Source organism: Cyanistes caeruleus, chromosome 4 (genome assembly GCF_971803275.1).
Source record: "Cyanistes caeruleus chromosome 4, bCyaCae1.hap1.1, whole genome shotgun sequence".
In the NCBI taxonomy this organism is placed as follows: Eukaryota; Metazoa; Chordata; class Aves; order Passeriformes; family Paridae; genus Cyanistes; species Cyanistes caeruleus.
This window is the reverse complement of record NC_141704.1, coordinates 33,498,076-33,516,606: the sequence shown is the minus strand read 5'-3', so window position 1 is coordinate 33,516,606 and position 18,531 is coordinate 33,498,076. Positions and strand designations below refer to the sequence as shown.

General features: G+C 47.4%; 1 protein-coding gene and 1 long non-coding RNA gene across 20 annotated transcripts in view; one reads left to right on the top strand and one right to left on the bottom strand.

Moving 5' to 3' along the window:
* The window catches only part of LOC111934566 (uncharacterized), a 28,033-nt gene extending 16,911 nt beyond the window's left edge, over positions 1 to 11,122 (top strand). The window contains exon 3 of the long non-coding RNA XR_002867263.2: positions 4,539 to 11,122. This is a non-coding gene — a long non-coding RNA (uncharacterized LOC111934566). The remainder of the gene's footprint in view (positions 1 to 4,538) is intronic.
* The window catches only part of ZC3H7B (zinc finger CCCH-type containing 7B), a 51,534-nt gene that overhangs the window by 4,330 nt on the left and 28,673 nt on the right, over positions 1 to 18,531 (bottom strand). For all 19 annotated transcript variants that reach the window (XM_086885701.1, XM_086885702.1, XM_086885703.1 and 16 more), the window contains 9 exons: positions 17,904 to 18,109; positions 16,322 to 16,422; positions 15,447 to 15,628; positions 11,815 to 11,900; positions 6,281 to 6,414; positions 4,626 to 4,731; positions 3,459 to 3,567; positions 1,647 to 1,780; positions 663 to 826 (listed from right to left, as the gene is read on the bottom strand). In XM_086885701.1, the coding sequence (XP_086741827.1) occupies positions 663 to 826; positions 1,647 to 1,780; positions 3,459 to 3,567; positions 4,626 to 4,731; positions 6,281 to 6,414; positions 11,815 to 11,900; positions 15,447 to 15,628; positions 16,322 to 16,422; positions 17,904 to 18,109 (1,222 nt within the window). The remainder of the gene's footprint in view (positions 1 to 662; positions 827 to 1,646; positions 1,781 to 3,458; positions 3,568 to 4,625; positions 4,732 to 6,280; positions 6,415 to 11,814; positions 11,901 to 15,446; positions 15,629 to 16,321; positions 16,423 to 17,903; positions 18,110 to 18,531) is intronic.

Sequence of the window (18,531 nt, the reverse complement as noted above, 5' to 3'; positions counted from 1 at the left end):
ATGCTGTGAACTCTCCTTTTTAAGGGTGAGCTGATTCTCCTACAAACCCGTGTGCAAGTGGGAAAGACATCAAGGCTGGGAAAAAAACAGAGCAGCGAAAAGAGCAGTGGCTACAAGGGGATTTAGTCGAGAGCACAAAAAAATGTGAGCTGGAACTGGACCAGAGGGATGAGAGAAAACCAATGCACAACAGAGGAAATGCCAGGTAACCAGCATGAAAGACAAGAATCTTTTTGCTAACCAAAGTGGCATTTTTAACCATCATGAGCTTTCTGAAGGCACCTTAATGTGCTGATTCAGAGGACGTTAGACATTCAAACCATTTAATAAGGCACCTGGGATTCCCCCAAGCACTGGGTCGAGGAGACTGTTCAGCAGCCTGGGAGCTGAAAGCGTCCTGGCTATGAAGGGCACAGGTGCAGACAGGAAGCTCTCCTTTTCTAAAGACACATGCTCAGTATTTTTACCCCACAGTATTGTGGCTGAGCACCTCTGTGATCCAAGACAGCCTCACTGTCACCCAAACCTGTCATCTCATCCCACTCCTCCTCCATGCAGAAGTCTCTGAGAACTCTGAGAGGATGAGGAGGGATGACAGAGGCCCTGGGCCTGTTACCCTGTCCCTGCAGCAGTGGCACAGGAGGGAGATGAGACAATGGTACCTCTCGCAGAGCCGGAATTCGCCCATGGGGAAGCGGTAGCTCCAGCAGCTGGAGTCACTGTCTGAGGTGAAGACCTTCTCCTTGTGCTTCTCCGACTGGATGTGCTGCTGCCATTGCTTCTTGCTGTTGCTGTTTTTCCCACAGAGCCAGCAGTGGTAGCCCATCTAACCCGTGCAGACAGGGAAAAGGGCCAGTCAGTGCAATGACATTCATATCAATTGGCCTTCCCTGTGCTGGCATTCCCTCTTCCCCTCTCCTTCCAGAGCATCCTGGAAGCTCCACTCAGTCTATGACTGACCCACGCTTCTCTGCCATATCATCTTTAGGGAATTGTGCTGACACTAAAGGGGAACAGAGGAAATGCTCTGTCACAGTTTATCTATGGCTCCAACAGGCTTAGGGAACTGGGCAGCTCAGTTTATTGAAATGGTCCCCCTGCCCCTGCTGATGGCCCCAGTGGGGTCTCACCACAAGGTCCCTGGGTTCATAGGCAATGCAGGACTCTTCAGCAGCACAGAACCTTACACCAGTACCACCCCTGGCATAAGGAGACACATTTGCCTCTAGTTTTCCAAGGCTTCTGTGCCAGCTCTTCTCCAAGCTCTTCTCCAAGCTTCTCCCTCTTCTGACTGGCCTGCAATGGTTTTGCCAACTTGCCCAGGAGGAGGCAGGAGGCCTGGAAAGAGGCTGAGCCCACGCAAAAGGGAACCTAAGGTAGACTCTAATGAGTGAGGATTAACAGAAAAGCCATTGTAGAGCCCTGCTGACCCCAGGTTGATCTCTTCCCACTTCAGCTATGCTGCCTCTATTGTGCCGCTCCAAGCTGTCCATTCAACCTACGTTAATACAGGTTCTATTCCACTAGAGGAATGCAGTCCCTTCGAGCCACACCTGGAGCACAGGAAAGAGGCAGGCTGGCAGCACTGAGGAGGAGGAGGAGGAGGAGGGGGAGGAGGAATGAGGGACAAGAGATCAGCTTATTACCATGATGTCCGCATAGTCAGTGGGCATCTGGATCTGTTTCTCCCCTTCTCGTGAGGTGAGTGGTGTTCCCTCTCCAGGCTTCCCAGGATTGTGTTTCTTTAGCCACATGTCATAGGTCTGCTGCATATCTAGTACTGCACAAAGGCAACACATGAAGCCACTCAGACAACCTCCCACCCAGTGCACAAGCTATGAGAAAAGGACAAATGTGGGGGAAGCCCTTCCCTCCCCTTGCATGTGCAGCAGCACCAGACTGAAGGCCTGCGCCCCCTGTCACCTCCTCAGATAAGATCCCTGGGGAGAGAAGCCAAACTGACACCACACCACCTGGCATGGGGGGTGTCATCTATCAGACAAGGGGCAACTGTGACAACAGCCACACAAACTTTTCAGAAAGGTGGCAAAGTGCCACAAGACCTCCTTGGAATTCACCCCACAAGATAATTCTCCAACAGGCCTGATTCTGCTCGACCTCAGAAGACATCTCATCCAGCCAGGAAGCTAAGGCAGGGTTGGCTTCAGATCCATCTCTTCCCTCTGAGCCCAAGCTTCACCCTCAGCACTAGAGAGGGAGGAGAGCCCCTAAGCAAGGTGGCCACAGGAAGCACTGCAGAGGGGAGGAAGACCTAATGATAGCTTGCATCAAGTTCAAAACCTGCCCAGAGAACTGAAATGTATCACATGGCATTTGATTTAAAAGTCACTCAGCATACTTCTGGGAAGGCAAAATGGAGGTGGAAGCTTTAACTAGACATCTGCCGCTGCAAGATCAGCTCCTGAGAGAAGCCATGGAAAGATAAATGTTTGCAGACATCAATATGATGCTCTAAGTGTGATGCATTAGTGATTTACTCCTTGCTAAATGGGTAATTGAGGATCTTGAGGCAACTGGGGATAATGAATGCAAATTCCTCCAAACTGAGCTCACACTGTCGTTTGAAGATTCACCTTTGTGCTTGAGCTAACACACCCAGATTGGTATGATGTGCTCTAAAGGCCCCAGCAATGATATGCTTTCAACTACAACAAATAACAGTTTGGTTCAGCAGAGAGAAAGACCCTCCACAGAACCATATGAATCAAAAAAACTCAGGGCAGGCATGAAATCCTTTAGGCTTTTCCAGCTCCAACAGAGGTAGGTGAGCACCTGGACAACTGGCCCTTTTTTCCCCAGCTTCCTGTTGATCTGAATAAATCAGGATTTCTGTCCAGGATATGGGCAGCCCCCCAACTATTGCCCAAAACGTAAGCCTGCAGAATTAAGTACAGATAAGTTCCTCCACAAGGGCACCACCCAACGATGTTCTCATTCAGAATCTTAACTCCACCCCTTTGAATACAATGCCATGAGCAGGGAGTGCCACAGCCCAGGACCAAGAGATATGAGCAGATATCAGTAAGATAGCCAAGGCAGATAGAAGACAGACAAGAAAGATACAGAAGCAGCTACAGGCCAGGACTGGTGCTTTGGCAGAGCTCCACACAGAACCAAGCCTGGGATGTTACAGGCAACTGTAGGGGCAGGAGAGGGTGGATTCAAAAGTGATGCAGAAAGAGAGGGCAGCAGTGAAGCAATGTAAGACATAAAACTATTGTGCACTAGTCCCACGGCAAGGGGCTCAAGACATACATGCACATTTAAGAAAAGAGCAGCTGTAGACAGACCTGACCCATAATCCCACCTAAACTCAAGGCAGCAGCCTTGTCCAGCTCCATCTCTGTTGTCAAGAACATGTCTTAACAGACCCTCCAGATGCCCAAATGTCCTCTTCCCTCTCCCCAAACTCTTTGGCTCACATTTCGCCCACTCACTTTTATTTTCCTTCATGAAGGTCCACATATCTCTCTCCTCAGGGCTGTGGGCAAAGGAGCAGTTGCCTACATACTGGCATTTCCTGCCATTCTGTGCATGGATACACAACTGTTAAAAGACAGAGAGAAAAATTTAGCATCTCTACAATCAGTCCTTGCTAGAGGGGAAAGTGGGTTTGATAACCAGCTGGGACATTAAATTGCACAGGAGAGGTTGCAAACAGGACACTTTATATATCACTAACTCATGATTTTTCTCCTCAGTCTCCTGATGACATAAACACACAGTCAGTTCACCAGCTGTTGCCATTTCCATAGGTGACTGGGAGCAGGTACAGGGCAACAGCAGGGAGAATCCTGGATTGACCCAATAATGTCTGCTGGTGATCAAGCTGCTGGTCCTCAAAGGTGACTCATTCTCCAGCCATCTCTGTGTGGGTGAAGAGAGGTCTCACAGATTCCTTAGACTACAGTGGTGCACACACAGCTACCAACAGCATCATTGCCAGAGAAAATGAGATGCTTTCTAAACATCCTATTTACTAATCATCTCCTCTCCCCCTGTCCTGGCACAGAAAGCAGGACCTACCATAGGGTAGGGGAAGGAGTTTTCTCCTTTCAGGGAAAAAGAAAAGGAGAGGGAGAAATCCACTCACTATCACTACATTTGGGCCTGGTGTTGGAGGCTGGATATCTGTAATTTTCCTCACAGCACGTGTTTTTTAGCTGAGATCTTAGTTTTGCTTTCAAAACCCATTGTGAGCAAGTTTCATAATCCAAAGCGGCACAGTCACAGTGAAGGAAGGGATAGGCTTCTCCTAAGCATCTCGCCTCTCACCCACATTGAGAAACCCTGACCTAAGGGGAGTCTTAAATTTCATTCCCCAATCCTGTGCCAGCAGAGATGCTTTAACAGTTCTTGTTACACCTTAGCAGCACTGGAAACTCACATTTGTGCGTAGAGTGGTTTAAATGGGTGCTGCTCCTTCTTCTGCTCCATCTTTTTGCTGGAAGTGTTTTGCTGCCATCAGTCTGGCCTTACCTCCCATCTCAGCCAGTATGTGCTTGCCTCCCTGACAGGTCTTCAAGGGAGCAGCCCTCAAAGCACTGCACCGTGGTGGAAGGGAGAGGGATGTGGCACCTGGCTGTGCCAGGCATGGGACTTACATCATATTGCTGTGGGAAATTACGGATGGAAGGCAGTGGTCGGACTGACACCCACTTCTTCTTAGCTTTGGACATCACCAGCAGGACACGGCGCTCCTTCGTCCAACTGAAGAAGAGAGAATAAATCAAGAGAGGCATAAGGAAGAGCAGAACAGAGACCCTTAAATACTGAGAGATGAGCAGACCCTCCTGTCCAGTTTGTCCCTGCACAATCCGGCTGTTCCTAGACATGCACATCTGTGATGGAGAAGCCACAAGAAGGCTGTTTTAGGAGGACTTCTTGTGCGGAAAATTACTTATTTCCTGGGGTTCCTCTTTTCATAAAGCCCCAAAAATCTTCCCCAAATCTCACATGGCATCACCATGGATTATTAAACAGCTGCATTCCACCCTTTGACACAGCCAATTCTTGTGCAATCAGATCCATGAAAAATACTTGGGAATATTTTCTGCTTGAAAGGTGCAATAGAAATGCAAGTCATTACAAGCACTGCCTTATGAACAGTGCCAAGACTTATCCTCCTGCAGCTCCAGCAAGGGATCACCAGGAGATACCCTGAGCAAAAACCCCAGCTCAATTCAGCAGCTGCACAAGGAGGTATTATTTTTCCCATCCCAGAAAGCAATCTCACCTGCTTACTTCCTCCAGAAACTTCTGCCTCTGTCTCTTCTTCAACAGAAGTCTTACATTTACAAGAGGAAGCTGGGCTGTGCCTTTGTGGCTTGTGTTATGGGAACAGAGGTTCTATAAACCCTTCCATCCTATCCCTGCAGGCTGCTTGGGTGAGACAGGCCACATTTCCATGACCCATGACTTCCCAGACAATATTTCTCTTCTAGGGGACTTGTAAGACAGATGGAGACAAAGTTTTTTAGTAGGGCCTGTAGTGTTGTAACAAGGGGTAGTGTCTTGAAACTAAAGGAGGGTAGATTCAGACAAGATATAAGGAAGGAATTTTTTATGATGAGGGTGTTGAAACACTGGCACAATCCAGAGAGGTGGTAGATGCCCCATCACTGGAAACATTCAAGGTCAGGCTGAGCAACCTGATCTAGTTGAAGATGTGCCTGCTCATTGCAGGATGGCTGGATTAGATGACCTTTAAAGGTCTCTCCCAGTCCAAACTGTTCTGTGATTCAGTGCTTCTATCACACCATTCTCATGGGCCCCAAGGAGTCAAGAGGTGCAAACAGTCATGACATGCATCACAGAGGAGCAATCAAAGCAATGAAAGAGCCAAGGGAAACTAATTTAAAAGGAAGCAGAATATCTTGAATCATTGTTAATGGTGACCTGACATACATATGCAAAGAGCCAGGAGTATAAACACTGCAGAGGAGAACGCTCTTTGTGCTCTTGGTAAGAAGAAATGATAGGAACTGGGAGAAAAGGGAATTGTGGGAGCTGGACTGCCTGTGCCAGGAGTAACAGTCTGCATGATGCTGGCAGCAAATACACACAGTAAAGAGAGAAGGAAACTGGAAAACAGCTATCTGCAATGCCTGCTATAGTGATGAACATCCCGAGCAATGAGAGGCTGCTAGGAAACCTTACAGCCTCTTCCAAAGGAGCCAAATGAAGCCCTGGAGAAGGCAGGATAAAAAATTCCTGCCCTTGAAGAGGGGTAGAGGAAAGAGAAGGTTGAATTGCTCACCAGTGGGGGGCTTTGGCACTACAGTACTTGAGGTCTTTATCTGGCTCCACCAGCTGCCCGTTCCTCCAGCACTGGCCACACACAAATTTCATCTGGAGGTCAAAGGTGCTTGATGTGGGAGTCCGGGGAGAAGCCTGGGGAAAAGAACCACAGCCTCAAGTGAACAGAGGCAAAATGCACCCCCCAAACCTGCCACAGAGATGCTGGCAGTTCCCCACATGCCTGTGTGCCAGCTACAAGCCAGATTAAATCAGCTCTCCTTTGCCAGTGTTAGCTGGTGGCCTGATGAGATACCGGACAAGAGCAAAACCACTGCTTGCTTCAGCATGATTTCCTGGGCTTTGACATCTGGCCAAAAGTACAGACAGCCTGGCAGCTTCCAGCACTGACCAGGCCTGGCTATGAAACCCCTGCAGTGTCTATCTGCATACAGACAAGCTCTGTGAGACCTGCCCCAGAGCTTAAGCCCCACTTCCCTGTGGGGAGGGCAATCCATGTCTCACTCTGCCTGTGGAGAGTGCTTGGTCACACAGAGAGAGCCCCCTTGGGAAGAAGTGGGACCATATCACAATGCAGGACCCAAAACTCCTGCTTTTGGACCAAGAACCTCGTGTTGCAAGTAACATTTGACACAATGAAGTCAGAGCTGGGTCCTCTTCCTGATATCCTTTCAAGCCTTTTCTGGGCAGGTTTCCATCTCTCACAGTTCCTCTGTACTGGGTTTCCCAAGCAGTTAAATCACAGTCTCTGGACAGAGGTATAATGCACATATTTCATATCTTCTCAGCCATTGCACTTATTATTGCCCCCATCCCACCTGAGAAAACTGGTTTGGGATTATGACTGACAGATTGTGGAGAAGATAGGAAAAAGGGACCCAATCTCATATCACTGCTGCCTCATGTTTTCTGAGAAAATATCTGGAAAACTGTTTGCATTCTATATCACCACTAGAAGAAGATGAGGCTGATGTCTCCAGTTCATTTCCAAACTGAAAAACAAACCTGACTGGACGCCAGTGGCCCTGGGCACAGGAATATGTGAGAGTACAAGAGAACACCCTGGTCATCGAGCTGGCCATGAAGCACAAAGGTCACGCAACAGCAAAACAATTCTCTGACTGTCAGCCACATCAGCAGCCTGTCCCACCTACCATGCCTTGACTTTAACCCCGAGCACCTCACAATAACCAGACATGCAAGCCGTGTCCCTGAAGAGCAGGTTTCTGCCAGCAACTGATTAGCAACAGCATGGAGCCTGGCTGCATCCCTTGGTGAAGGGAAAACAGCAAGCACAGACAACACAGAATCAAAGCATTTCCCAGGAGATGCCACATCAGCTATCAACTACCACTCTGCATTCTCCAGACCTAGTCTTTTGGAGAACCAGAGGTGACATGTAAAGGGTTCTGTCCCTGTGAAAATCTGACTGGGGAGCTAACCTTGCCTGTGCCGCCTACATGAAGCCATCAGTTCTCTGATGTCCCTGCAAAAGGACCCTCTCAGAGAACCAGCATCTCTTTTGAAAAACAGCAGCGATTCTGGCCTACTTGTCTGTGAGAATGACCTTTCTGGTGGCTCCCAGCACATGACCTGTTTACCACTTGCTGTGATGACAGCTGTCAGCTGTCACCTGTGTTAGTGACCACCAAGAACTCATCAAAGTAGCTGGCTGTGGGATGAGCAGAGTTGAGACCTGGGCTACCATGGAAGGCAATAAAGTGCCTCCCTCTCAGCTATGTGGCCTTTAAACAGTAGCTTTAATCTCCACTTGGTCTCCAAAGGAAATTCCACTACAGCTCACTACTGACCTATCAAATCTATAGGCCTATGCTAACAAAATGGCACTGCTGGTGTATTGCCTTTTTATCAATCCCATGCTATCCTCCTGGTGACATATCTCAGCACAGACAGGAAGCTTTGCTTAAACTTTCTGACCCAGCAAAACTAAACACTGTCTCCAGAAGGGACAAGAGATCAGAGAGAAAGAAAATATCTCTCAGGTAGTTGTGGTAATCTGGGCTGCTTTTTCCACAGATTCTTAGCCAAAAGAAGCCCCGTGCATTTCTTCATCTGAGTCATGCAAACTACTGGTCAAACCAGTGAGCATGTATGCTCCCAGGGGATTAGGAGCCAAGCAAAAAATCAAAGCGGCTGCTGTTAATGCTACATGACTGTATTTGTAAAGGCAAGACACATACCTGGCAGGCTGCTGATACCCAACAGCGTGGAAATTATATCACATGAGGTTCTAGCAGACGAAGCTAGGCAAAAGTGCCGTGGGCTATGGCACCACCCCTTGCTATGAAGCCAGACAATATAGTGCTAGCTATGCACCATGGCAACCAAATAAATACAAGTCTCTGGCACGACAGCTCTCCACTTCAGGCTCTGCAGAAAGCAACAGACCCTGCACATGGCCACTCATGTCTCCCAGCTTCAGGAACTCCTCTCAGCAATACTGAAATGTTCTCTGGAGGAGCCACATACCTCAGGGGACTATATGAGGAGCCCAGGTTACTCAGCCACCTAACTGAGTGAGCAGTACTTAGGTGTAAGTACTCCTTAATGGAGACATTTTTCCTTCTCCATGTTTAAATTGATAATTCTGGGGTCAGCTTTCATGGGGGTTCTGGTGCTGGCTAAGGGAATAAAAACGAAACTGCTCTTGAAAAACAGAAAAAATGAGGGCTACAACCCCTCTATTTGCAGGGATGCAATGGGAGGGCACCCAGCTCCCTACAGCAGCCCCTCCTGCTGACTGGCTCTTCAATCTGTGGCCACTGGGTTTACTCCTACAGAAGCTTCTGTGAGGCCAAATTTGTGGGACCAAGTGTAAGATTCCCAGCTGGTGCTTGGCAAGCAGTGTATCTTCATTTTTCATTTCTTGCTAAGCCTCCTGACTTTCACTGTCACAGCTACTGGGCCCCTGCATGCTACCTGCCTCTTTTCTCCACAACTGGGCAGCCCCCAGGTGCTAAGTCCAGCTGGCAGCTGAACAAAAAGTGCAGCAAAATCCCCCAGAGCAACTTTACTTCCGCTGACCAAAGGGCACTGGAGTGAGAGTGGATCACACGGGATGGTGGGAAGGAGGGGTCTGTTTTTACAGCACTCCTGGGAAGTTGTCTTTGCCAGGCAGCCAATTTTGAAAGCTGGAAGGACACTGAGAAAACTCTGAGTCACGTTAGCCTGCTTGGACAGGAGAAAACAATGGCAAAAGTAAACATCTCTCAACAGATAGCTAGTCCTGCCCGCAGGGTCTTCGGCAGCAAGCCAGAGTCTCATCCCAAAGTACAGCCCTCGGTGCTGTTGCCAAAGCCATGGTGTGCTACTGCAAACACAAGCATCTGACTGACTTGATTGTCCCCCTGCACAGTGCCAGTGCCAGGCTGCCAACCCTTACAGACGGCTGGTGGTGCTGCTGGTAGGCACTTTCTCACTGTACCAACATGACTGCTGCTTTGCCTCTGCACCCTGGAAAGGTGGTGGGTGCAGTTCAGCTCTGTGACAGGCATCTGTGGGGCACAGCCAGACTTTGCCACTGGTCACTAGCCCGAGCACTGCCCATAGGGCCCAGAAACTGTAGCTCTCTGCCCATCCCCTGATGTAGCAGGCTTTAGCATTTAATTTCCTGATCCTCTGCCCCCTGCAAGCCCCAGCAGCCAGAAACGGAACCCTCACTTAGCATCCAGATCCCATGTGCTTCAGAGGACATGCTCTGACCATGCCTATTGTACAGCTTATTCTTCCAGCAGCAGCACCTCCAGACAAAGGTGAATTTGAAACTACAAGGCTTACAGGAAAACAGCTGTCCATTAATCTTTTTTTTTAATCCCCTTGTTATACACAAAGAACGGCAAGACCGAGCTTTCTTGAAAATGCAGGTAAATTCACAGCAGGCAGGACAGAACCAATCTCTGGACTGTGCTCTTAGGGCAAAGCACATATGAAACAGGGATTGATGATATAAATCCAACTGCTGTCACAAACTGCTGCAAAATCACATTTAGTTTCCTCCCATGTGGAGATGCAGGCCACTGCCTCTGTCCTCACACAAGGCAGAAGAAATCAAAACCAGCTCTGGTTGCAGGGACCATTCAGATCATCCACTTTGCATATAATTCAGGATGCAGAAACTTGTCCTGCTTAGCTTCCTGAGAGGCTAGAACATATTCCTTAAGCAAATCAGACAGTTCTGGGAACTAGAGACCTTGGTTATTCTGGACTGCTGCTTGCCATTCTTCTCTTCCAACCATTTCAGACCACAACAGCTGCACAGGTTTAGAGCTGAGCATCCCCTCAAAGATGAATCCATCTCATGCAACATAACCAGTGCATAGGTGGACACAGAACCCACTGCAAGTGTCAGTGCAGTCACCTACATATTTTCTGTTAGGCTAAACTATGCCCATCAGACCTTTCCACTGATGCTTCCCCACCATCAGTGCCCTACAGCCTTCAGAACACTTCTGTTGGCACACAACCAAGACAAAAACCAGCGGCTAAACATCACATGAGTGACTCACATTTGTCTCCTATAAAACACCTCCTCCACAGGGTGCTCACGGACTGTACTCAGCACTGGTCTCTGCAGAGGAAGCTCCAGAGTGCCAGATCCCACACAAAGGTGAAACACTCTTGCTTGGACACTAAAGCACAGGTCAAGGGATGGCAAGTTCAGGTCCACCAAGGTTAAAGAAAGTTGCCAAGTGGGAACAAAAAGGATTTACACCACTTTCCCAACCATTCTCCTGTTCTAATGGCAAAAACTGCTTTAGTTCAACCTCAGGACTGGGCTGTGAATTGTCCTCATGGGGTGGGCTCCGCTCCCACAGTACAGAAATCCCCTCTGGGGTTAAAAAAAAAAAAAAGGATAAGACTGCACTGCCCATAGCCAACAAGACACAGGAAAGTAAACAAAGGAAGAACCCTTTGCTTGTAACCCCTCTCACACTACCCTGGTATGTTCTTGGCAGTGCTGGAGGGTGCAGCCCTCCACACTGAAAGACTAGTGGTAAAGAAAAGGCAAATCTCCCAGTCTCCTCCTGGTAAAGCACCACTAAGATCTCTGTCAGCCTCAACAGCACCTGGGCTGCCAGTTCCACCCACTCCTGTGTTTAGATCAGTTCTGTAGGTCATGAGTCATTCCTCAGAAGTCCTTCAAACTGCTCTACCATCCCTTGGCCGCTAAAGGGCAGCAGGACACATCTGGTCCCCACTGTGTGGCAACTGCCCCAATATCTCCCAGTTTCACCAGCAAGGTGTCACAGGAAACACCATTCTTGTGTGTGCTGCCCTCAGTGACCTGGAGGCTTCACCCTAGCAGGGAAACAGAGCAGATAATAACACTGCAAAATAAGACACAAAGCTCAACACCAGCACTGCAAACAGGAAAGCTCTCAGCTCTCCTCCGCCTCAATGGCCAGCCTGCTCTGCCTGGCACCTGTCAGGCACAATAGTGGGAGGAAAGGAGAGAAAGGGCTGGAACCGCTGGGAGCAAAATCTGGCTCCAAGCCCTAGGTGGACCTTACTTACCACGCTGTTGGCTGGTTTGCTGGCATGTGCCTCCATCTGTTGCCAGTACTTCTTAGACTCCTGCACGATATCTTCGTGGGTCATTCCTGGGAGCAAAAAGGAGACAGAACTGAGCTACACTCCCTTGGCCAAGAGAAGAGAGGGAGGGGTTGTAGGACTTTTTAGTTTGGGGTGAGTAACCCCTGAGTAGCTGACAGCTCCCAGCAGACACCCTGGTAATGTCAGGACTAAGTTGTGACAGAACTCACCACAGAACATGTCTAATGCCTTGCTATGGAAGCTCCACTCTACACAAGTCAAACAGAAGGAGAAGAGTTCGGTATCCTGGGCTTGTTCAGACCTGGCTTTCTGCTTAGGCAGTCTGCAAAGGACCCAGACACTGCTTCCAAGCCAATAATTCTTCATGAGGGTCGAGAACTTGACCAAGGCTGACCCCAACCCCGTATCAACAGATTCTACCAAGATCCTAAAGGCAATGCCTTTGATCTACTATATATGGAGTTTTTGCTTCTAGCTTGGAAGATCACAGATACCCACTGAGACATCTAGCATCTCCAAGACCCCAGAAGTCTCACCTATTACCTGCTGGGATTAATTAGCCTGTTACGCCTTCAAGTTGAGAGGGCTCCCCATCAATCAATAGGCAGAGAAAATTTGAAATTCAACACACATAGACACCAAGCACAACCAAGGCAGCAAGAAAAGACCAGCAGTGCAAAAGCAACCAAGGAACAGCTGCTAGTAGATAACCAGCAAGGAAAAACCTGCAAGGTCTCAGATATCAGAAATACAACATCAGACAACAAGAAAAAGGATTGGTCAGACCTTATCTAAGGAATTAGCTCCTGACCAGCTCAAGTGGTGAGGGAACAGCCTCTGTTAGCACCAGCCATCTAGATGGGCATTCAAGTTATTAAGTGCTCTAAAAAGCCAAGACAGATGCCAGAACAAACTGAAGCAAGTATCTTGCACAGGCAGCTGATTGCAACAAGGAGGATTCTGAGGATGGTCTTGATGCAGTATCCCCAGGACACAGACATTGCAAATTTGATTGCTTTGCTGATGCCTACAGCTTTTATTACTGGGGTGAGTAATAAAAAACCTGAAGTGAGGTGTTCCCCAGGAGTATTACATAAACACAATCTTTGATCTGGGAGAAAGCACGTTCCAGAACTTAAGGGCCACCAAAGTTTTCATCTCAGCTTAGGCTGTGTGTATCTTGGGTAAATCACAGCATTCCTAACCTCAGTTTTCCTGTCTGATTTTGGCTGTTCATGTCCCCATCAGGCAACACTGCTGCCATTTGCACAGGGCTTGAACAGGATGAAAAGCACTCAGAAAACTTCACCGCTCTTGAAGAACATTTGCTCAGGTCTTTAAAATGGCAGCTACTGCATAACTGGTACTGCTCACAGATCAGAGCTGTTGGTGAATATTCTACCTCTTAACCACTAATTCCAGAAGAAATGGTGTAGAGTCAGAAAAACTGCAACTCTCTCTCCCATGTCCAAGTATTCCAGGGTTGGACACAATGATGATTTGTATTTTGCAGACAAAAGCTCTAAAGCTAGGAAAATCACAACAAAAAGTTAACATGCTGTACTGAACATGGCAGGGAAAGGGCTGAAGCGGCTCCCATCTTCTTCATTCCACACACCTGCGATCCTTGGGGTGCAGAACCAAAGGGAGAAGCATATACAGGTTTTGTCTGTATTTCAAATGTGAAATTTCAAACATAGTTCTTGTGACTACCTTCTTCCAGTTCCAGAATTCTGAACTATTTCAACAATAGAGTCTAGAAATGTGGTGATTGGGAAAGAAAAACCCTCCCAAATGGGAAAGGATGCTTTCCAATCTATCAGCTTTTCGAAGCATGAACCATCACAAAGAAATGAGCTGGGAACCAAAAGGGCTATGTGTTGATTACTTTCAATATTTCAGCATCTTTTGCAATATCATTAGTGAAGACAAAGAGTCTGTTATTACCACTAGCGGAAGAAGATAGCAAGAGATGTCTGTGAAAAGCCACAGTGAACAAGAAAATAGTCCTGCCTGTCCAATTCTCAGATCTTGGGAACCTTTACTCCACTAATACAATCCTTTATTCCCATGAACAAAGCCAAAAGCTCTGTAAATGCTCAAATAGCTGTGAAGTGTTTCAAATGCAAGCTGCCCTCCTCCTATTCTTGCTGAGAAAATAGTGCCCAAATGAAACTTCCTGCTCCAAAGCTAAAGCATTCCCAGAGAATGGCAACAACTACCTCTAATTTCAGTTTCCATAATGAAGGCACTACACCTGGGAGAGGCAAACTCACAAGGAAAGAAGGCTCATATATAGAGCCCTGCAGGAAAAAAAACTCTCCTATTGTTGGAAAAGGTGGAAGTAGGCACAAGGCTTGATGATCAGCTCTGCATGCTTGAAAAATCATTTGAAATCATTTCTTCATGTAAAGAAGGCAAGAAGAAAAAAAATCAGTTTATTTCTTCTGCAGGATGAAGAGAAAGGAACACAGAGGGAAGGAAGAAGGAAGCAAAGAAGCCTTTCAAATAACAAAACCAGACCAAAACAACAAAAATAAACCAACCATGGTATGGGGAAGAAAAGCGAGGCACTTGAATATCAGAGTACCAGAGTGCAATGAGCAGTATCACAAGCACGCAGGGCAGTGGTGGCCCATGGCTCACAGGCAATGTGCTATCTTAGGAACTCCAAGCTGTAATTTTTTTAATTTCCTGAGGCCACAAGTAAATGAAGGCAAACAGAAAGATTAAAGATGGCATTTGCCACAATGTGCCACTTGTTCATCACTGTCCCTCATGAGCTGAACCCAGGGCAAAGGACTGCACTGGACATCAATTATGACATCAAAGAATGGTGAGAAACATCCATAATGTGTTTCCTCTCTGAAGTACTCCCATTACCAGGCTGGGTGGTGCACTAAATGAGACCCTGTGGTTAAAAAACATGTAGGTAGCACTGCAGGTGGACTAGCATCTACACAGCCAACAGGACAGCAGCAGAGAAAAACTCCAATATATCAGAGACAAAGAGACAGGACTGGAAGTGCCAGATGTGGCAGTGTCACCACATGATTTCCCTGAGTATAATCTCTGTAAAACCCTCTTCTGATGCATGTCATCAAAGGCTTTTTGGGAAACACCAAACATCTTGCAATTTCCTGCTGTTGGTGAATTTGTTTTGAGAAACTGGAGATCCACAGCCTTTTCTAGATAACCAACTGCTTTGTCACCTCTGCATGCTGCCATTCTCACTGCAAGACATGTTCACTCTGGGGTCCAACTGCTATTTGCACAAGATCTAAGCACAAAACACCTCTTGGGATTGGGCTCTACCTAATTATTATTTTAATTTATTCAACTGGTCCCAAGGGAAAGGCCTTCTGGTCTGAAAATCATAACAACCCTGTTCCTGTAAATGGACAAGGGCCAAATCACCTCACAGAAGACCTTGGTCTTATTTTTTGTGACCCTGAGGAGGCAGAGTAAGTACTATGCACAAGTGAGTGACACCTTCTCAGTACTCCCAAATCATCTTCTTCCCCTCTCAACTGGCCCTGGTTATACACTGGAAGAAATTCAGTTATACAAAACACCAGCCAAGTCACACTCACCTGAATATTGCTGCAGCAGCCAGACCTTGAGCTCAATGAAACTGTGAGCAAAGTGGCAGCTGTCCTCACGCAGGCAGCCGTAACGCACCTCATGCCGACACACGTCAAACTGGAAGTGCTCCTGGAACTGACGGATCTTGGAATATTTCAGGGAGGTGGAACGCACAATGTGGACCAGACATCTGCAGAAAAATACAAAGCACCAGAGGATCAAACCCTCTCTACCTCCTTCTTACATATGACATCCAGACATTTGACTGGGCAGGCAAAAGGACACATGCAAATTGACTCCAGAAGAGACAGGTTCCCTCTGGGAAAAGCAAACCCCTGCCCTCCTGCCCTATCAAGCCTGGGTAGTTATTTTCACTCTCAGCACATGGGTGATGCTCTAAGTTCAGAGATCAGACACATTTCAAAATATGCAGCAAAGATACCAACTCCCCTGAGTTGGTATGACAGGTTCAGCATCTCCCCACATCTGAGGTTCCCAGGAACCAGAAGAGATTGTATGGCTATGTACTTGACATGTTTGTTATACCTGTTCTCCTAAACATTCACTACCAGACAGTCAGAGGCAGGATCCTGAGCTAGAGGATCTTTGTTTTGACCTTTCTGTAAAGGCCAAACTGAAAGGCAAATTAAGTCAATGGAAAACTTAACATACTGACTCCAAAGGGCTTTGCTGATGCCTGAAATCCCTCAGCACCAGGAGCAAACATGCAGGGTGAAGCCCACAGTGCTATTTATTATGATTTGAGCTGTCCTATGATTGGAACCCGTAGGGAGGAAAGGAAGAAAGAGACCAGAGCCCTGGAGTTAAACTGGCTGGACTTATGCGAGATGGCTCCCATCAGGAGAAAAAATTGTTCACTCACTTGTTGTCATGGAAACTGTGTTTTGCAGAAAGGTTGGAGCAGACAGATGGTGTGTCCTTGGTCCCTTTGCTGATAATCCGGGGTTTGCTGTCAAAGCAAATCTGAGAAGAGAAGAATTAGCATACTGGGAAAATCTTAGAGAGCAGTGAACCAGATCGACTTCACTTAGAGGAAGAAGAAGAACCAGAGCCAGCCTATTCTAATGTTCAAAGTTAGAAACAAGTCTGGTGAAAACTTTGTGGCAGAGCTTTAAAATAAAGCAAGTCAATCTCTGGAAAAGCTTCTGGACAACATTTTTTGGCTTATTCTCAACAGTATTTTCCATTGTGGTTGGAAAAATTTTGGTCAGAGCCACATATTCTTTCCCAACAGAACAAGAACAAGGGAGAAATAAAAGAACAGCCACTTCACAGCAAAGAACACACGTCCCTTTACATGCACTGCCAACACAGGGAACTCTGTGCTGCAGAGCATTAAGATGATATGAGGCAATTCTCAACTGACCGACTCAGTAGCTCTGCATAGACATCAAGTGGGAATTTATTGCATTATGGAATTCTGATTTCTAAAGTAGCTGGGGCTAAATTACAATTCAAAGCAATATGTCAAGATGGAGGAAGAGACAGGTGATCTCATGAGGCTTTGAGCACCTGGTTCAGCTGCAGGGCTAAGGAAGAAAAATACTCCTTTCTCCTGCACATGTGCATACAATGCTCACTGTCCTTCTGGGAGCAGGCCACTGGCTGGGACACACAGTGTTACAGGTGGCGTGCTCCTGCACCTTTAAGATTTCTTTCTTGAAGAATGTACAACATTCCTGGACTCCTTTTCCCTTCAGGACTGCCTCCCAAGGTACTCTGTCAGCCAGGCTCCTAAGGAGACTAAAGTCTGCCCTTCAGAAGGTGAAGTGGCAAGGTGGCAGTTCTGCTGACCCCTCTCCTCATTTCTCCAAGAACTGAAAACTCTACCATTGCATGACTGCTGAGCCCAGGATGGCTTCCAACCATCATCACCCACCATGTATCACCCACCAGTCCTTCTCTGTTCACAAACAGATCCAGTGGATGCCTTCCCTAGCTGTTTCCCTCACCAGCTGTCTCAGGAGTTATCTTCCACACACTCCAGGAACCTCCTGGACTGTTTCCTCCCTGCTGTGTTGTACTTAAAGCAGACATCTGCTAAGCTGAAGTCCCCCACAAGAAAAAGGGTCAACAATTACAAAACTTATCCCATCTGCCTATGAATTATTTTGTCTGCCTCTTCACCCTGGTTGGGTGGTCTGTAACAAGACTCCCATCTTGTCAGCCTTCCCCTAATTCCTACCCATAATCACTCAACTCAATCATCATCATCATTGTTAAACTCTAGACAGTCAAAACACTCCCTAACACACAGGGCTCCCCCACTGCCTCTCCTTCCTCACCTGTCCTTCCTGAAGAGCTTACAGACATCTGTTGTAAGCACTCCAGTTTTGACTCCAGTCATCCCACCATATTTTCGTGGTGGCAACTATCAACAGATCAGTGGTCCAGACACATATGAAGAGATGATGGATGCCTGTGCCCTCCCACCAGTTCTGTACCTCACAGAGGAAGGTGAAGATGCCCTGATGTTCCTTGAGGAGCTTGGCAATTGTGAGGCTGCTCTGCTTGATCCCACCTAGCGGGTCAAAGAGGAGGTCACGGTTGAGGGTCCCCTTCCTCTCCTCCGTCCACACGTCGATCTCTTCCTGGTGGTACGCGAAGGTGCAGTTATCCCCGTACTTACAGTCCTGCTTGTTAAGCATGTCTACAAAGCAACAAAGAGCACACACCACCACACAGGCAGGGCGGCCCAGTCAGAAACTAAACTCTCTCTTGTCTTCTCCCACTGCCCATGCCTCACATGGAACTGAAAGCAAAAAAACTGAGAGCTAAAAGAAAAAGGAAAAGATACCTCCTCCCAAGTTCACCTATATCAATACATTCAGGAGTTAATGCAAACTACTGAACGGTGACAATCTCCAGTTATGCTGCTATGGGGAAAACCATCTCAAAACTAGAGGCCAGCTTTAATTCAGTGCCTGGCCAGGGGCAGATCATGACTTAATTAACCCCTTCTAAAGCCAATACAGATTAAGTTCTCCCATAGGCCCAGCAGTAAGGAACCATTTTAGCTTGACTCTTACAACCTCCCCACCTCATTAAGTACTTTGTAATGACACTGCCTCG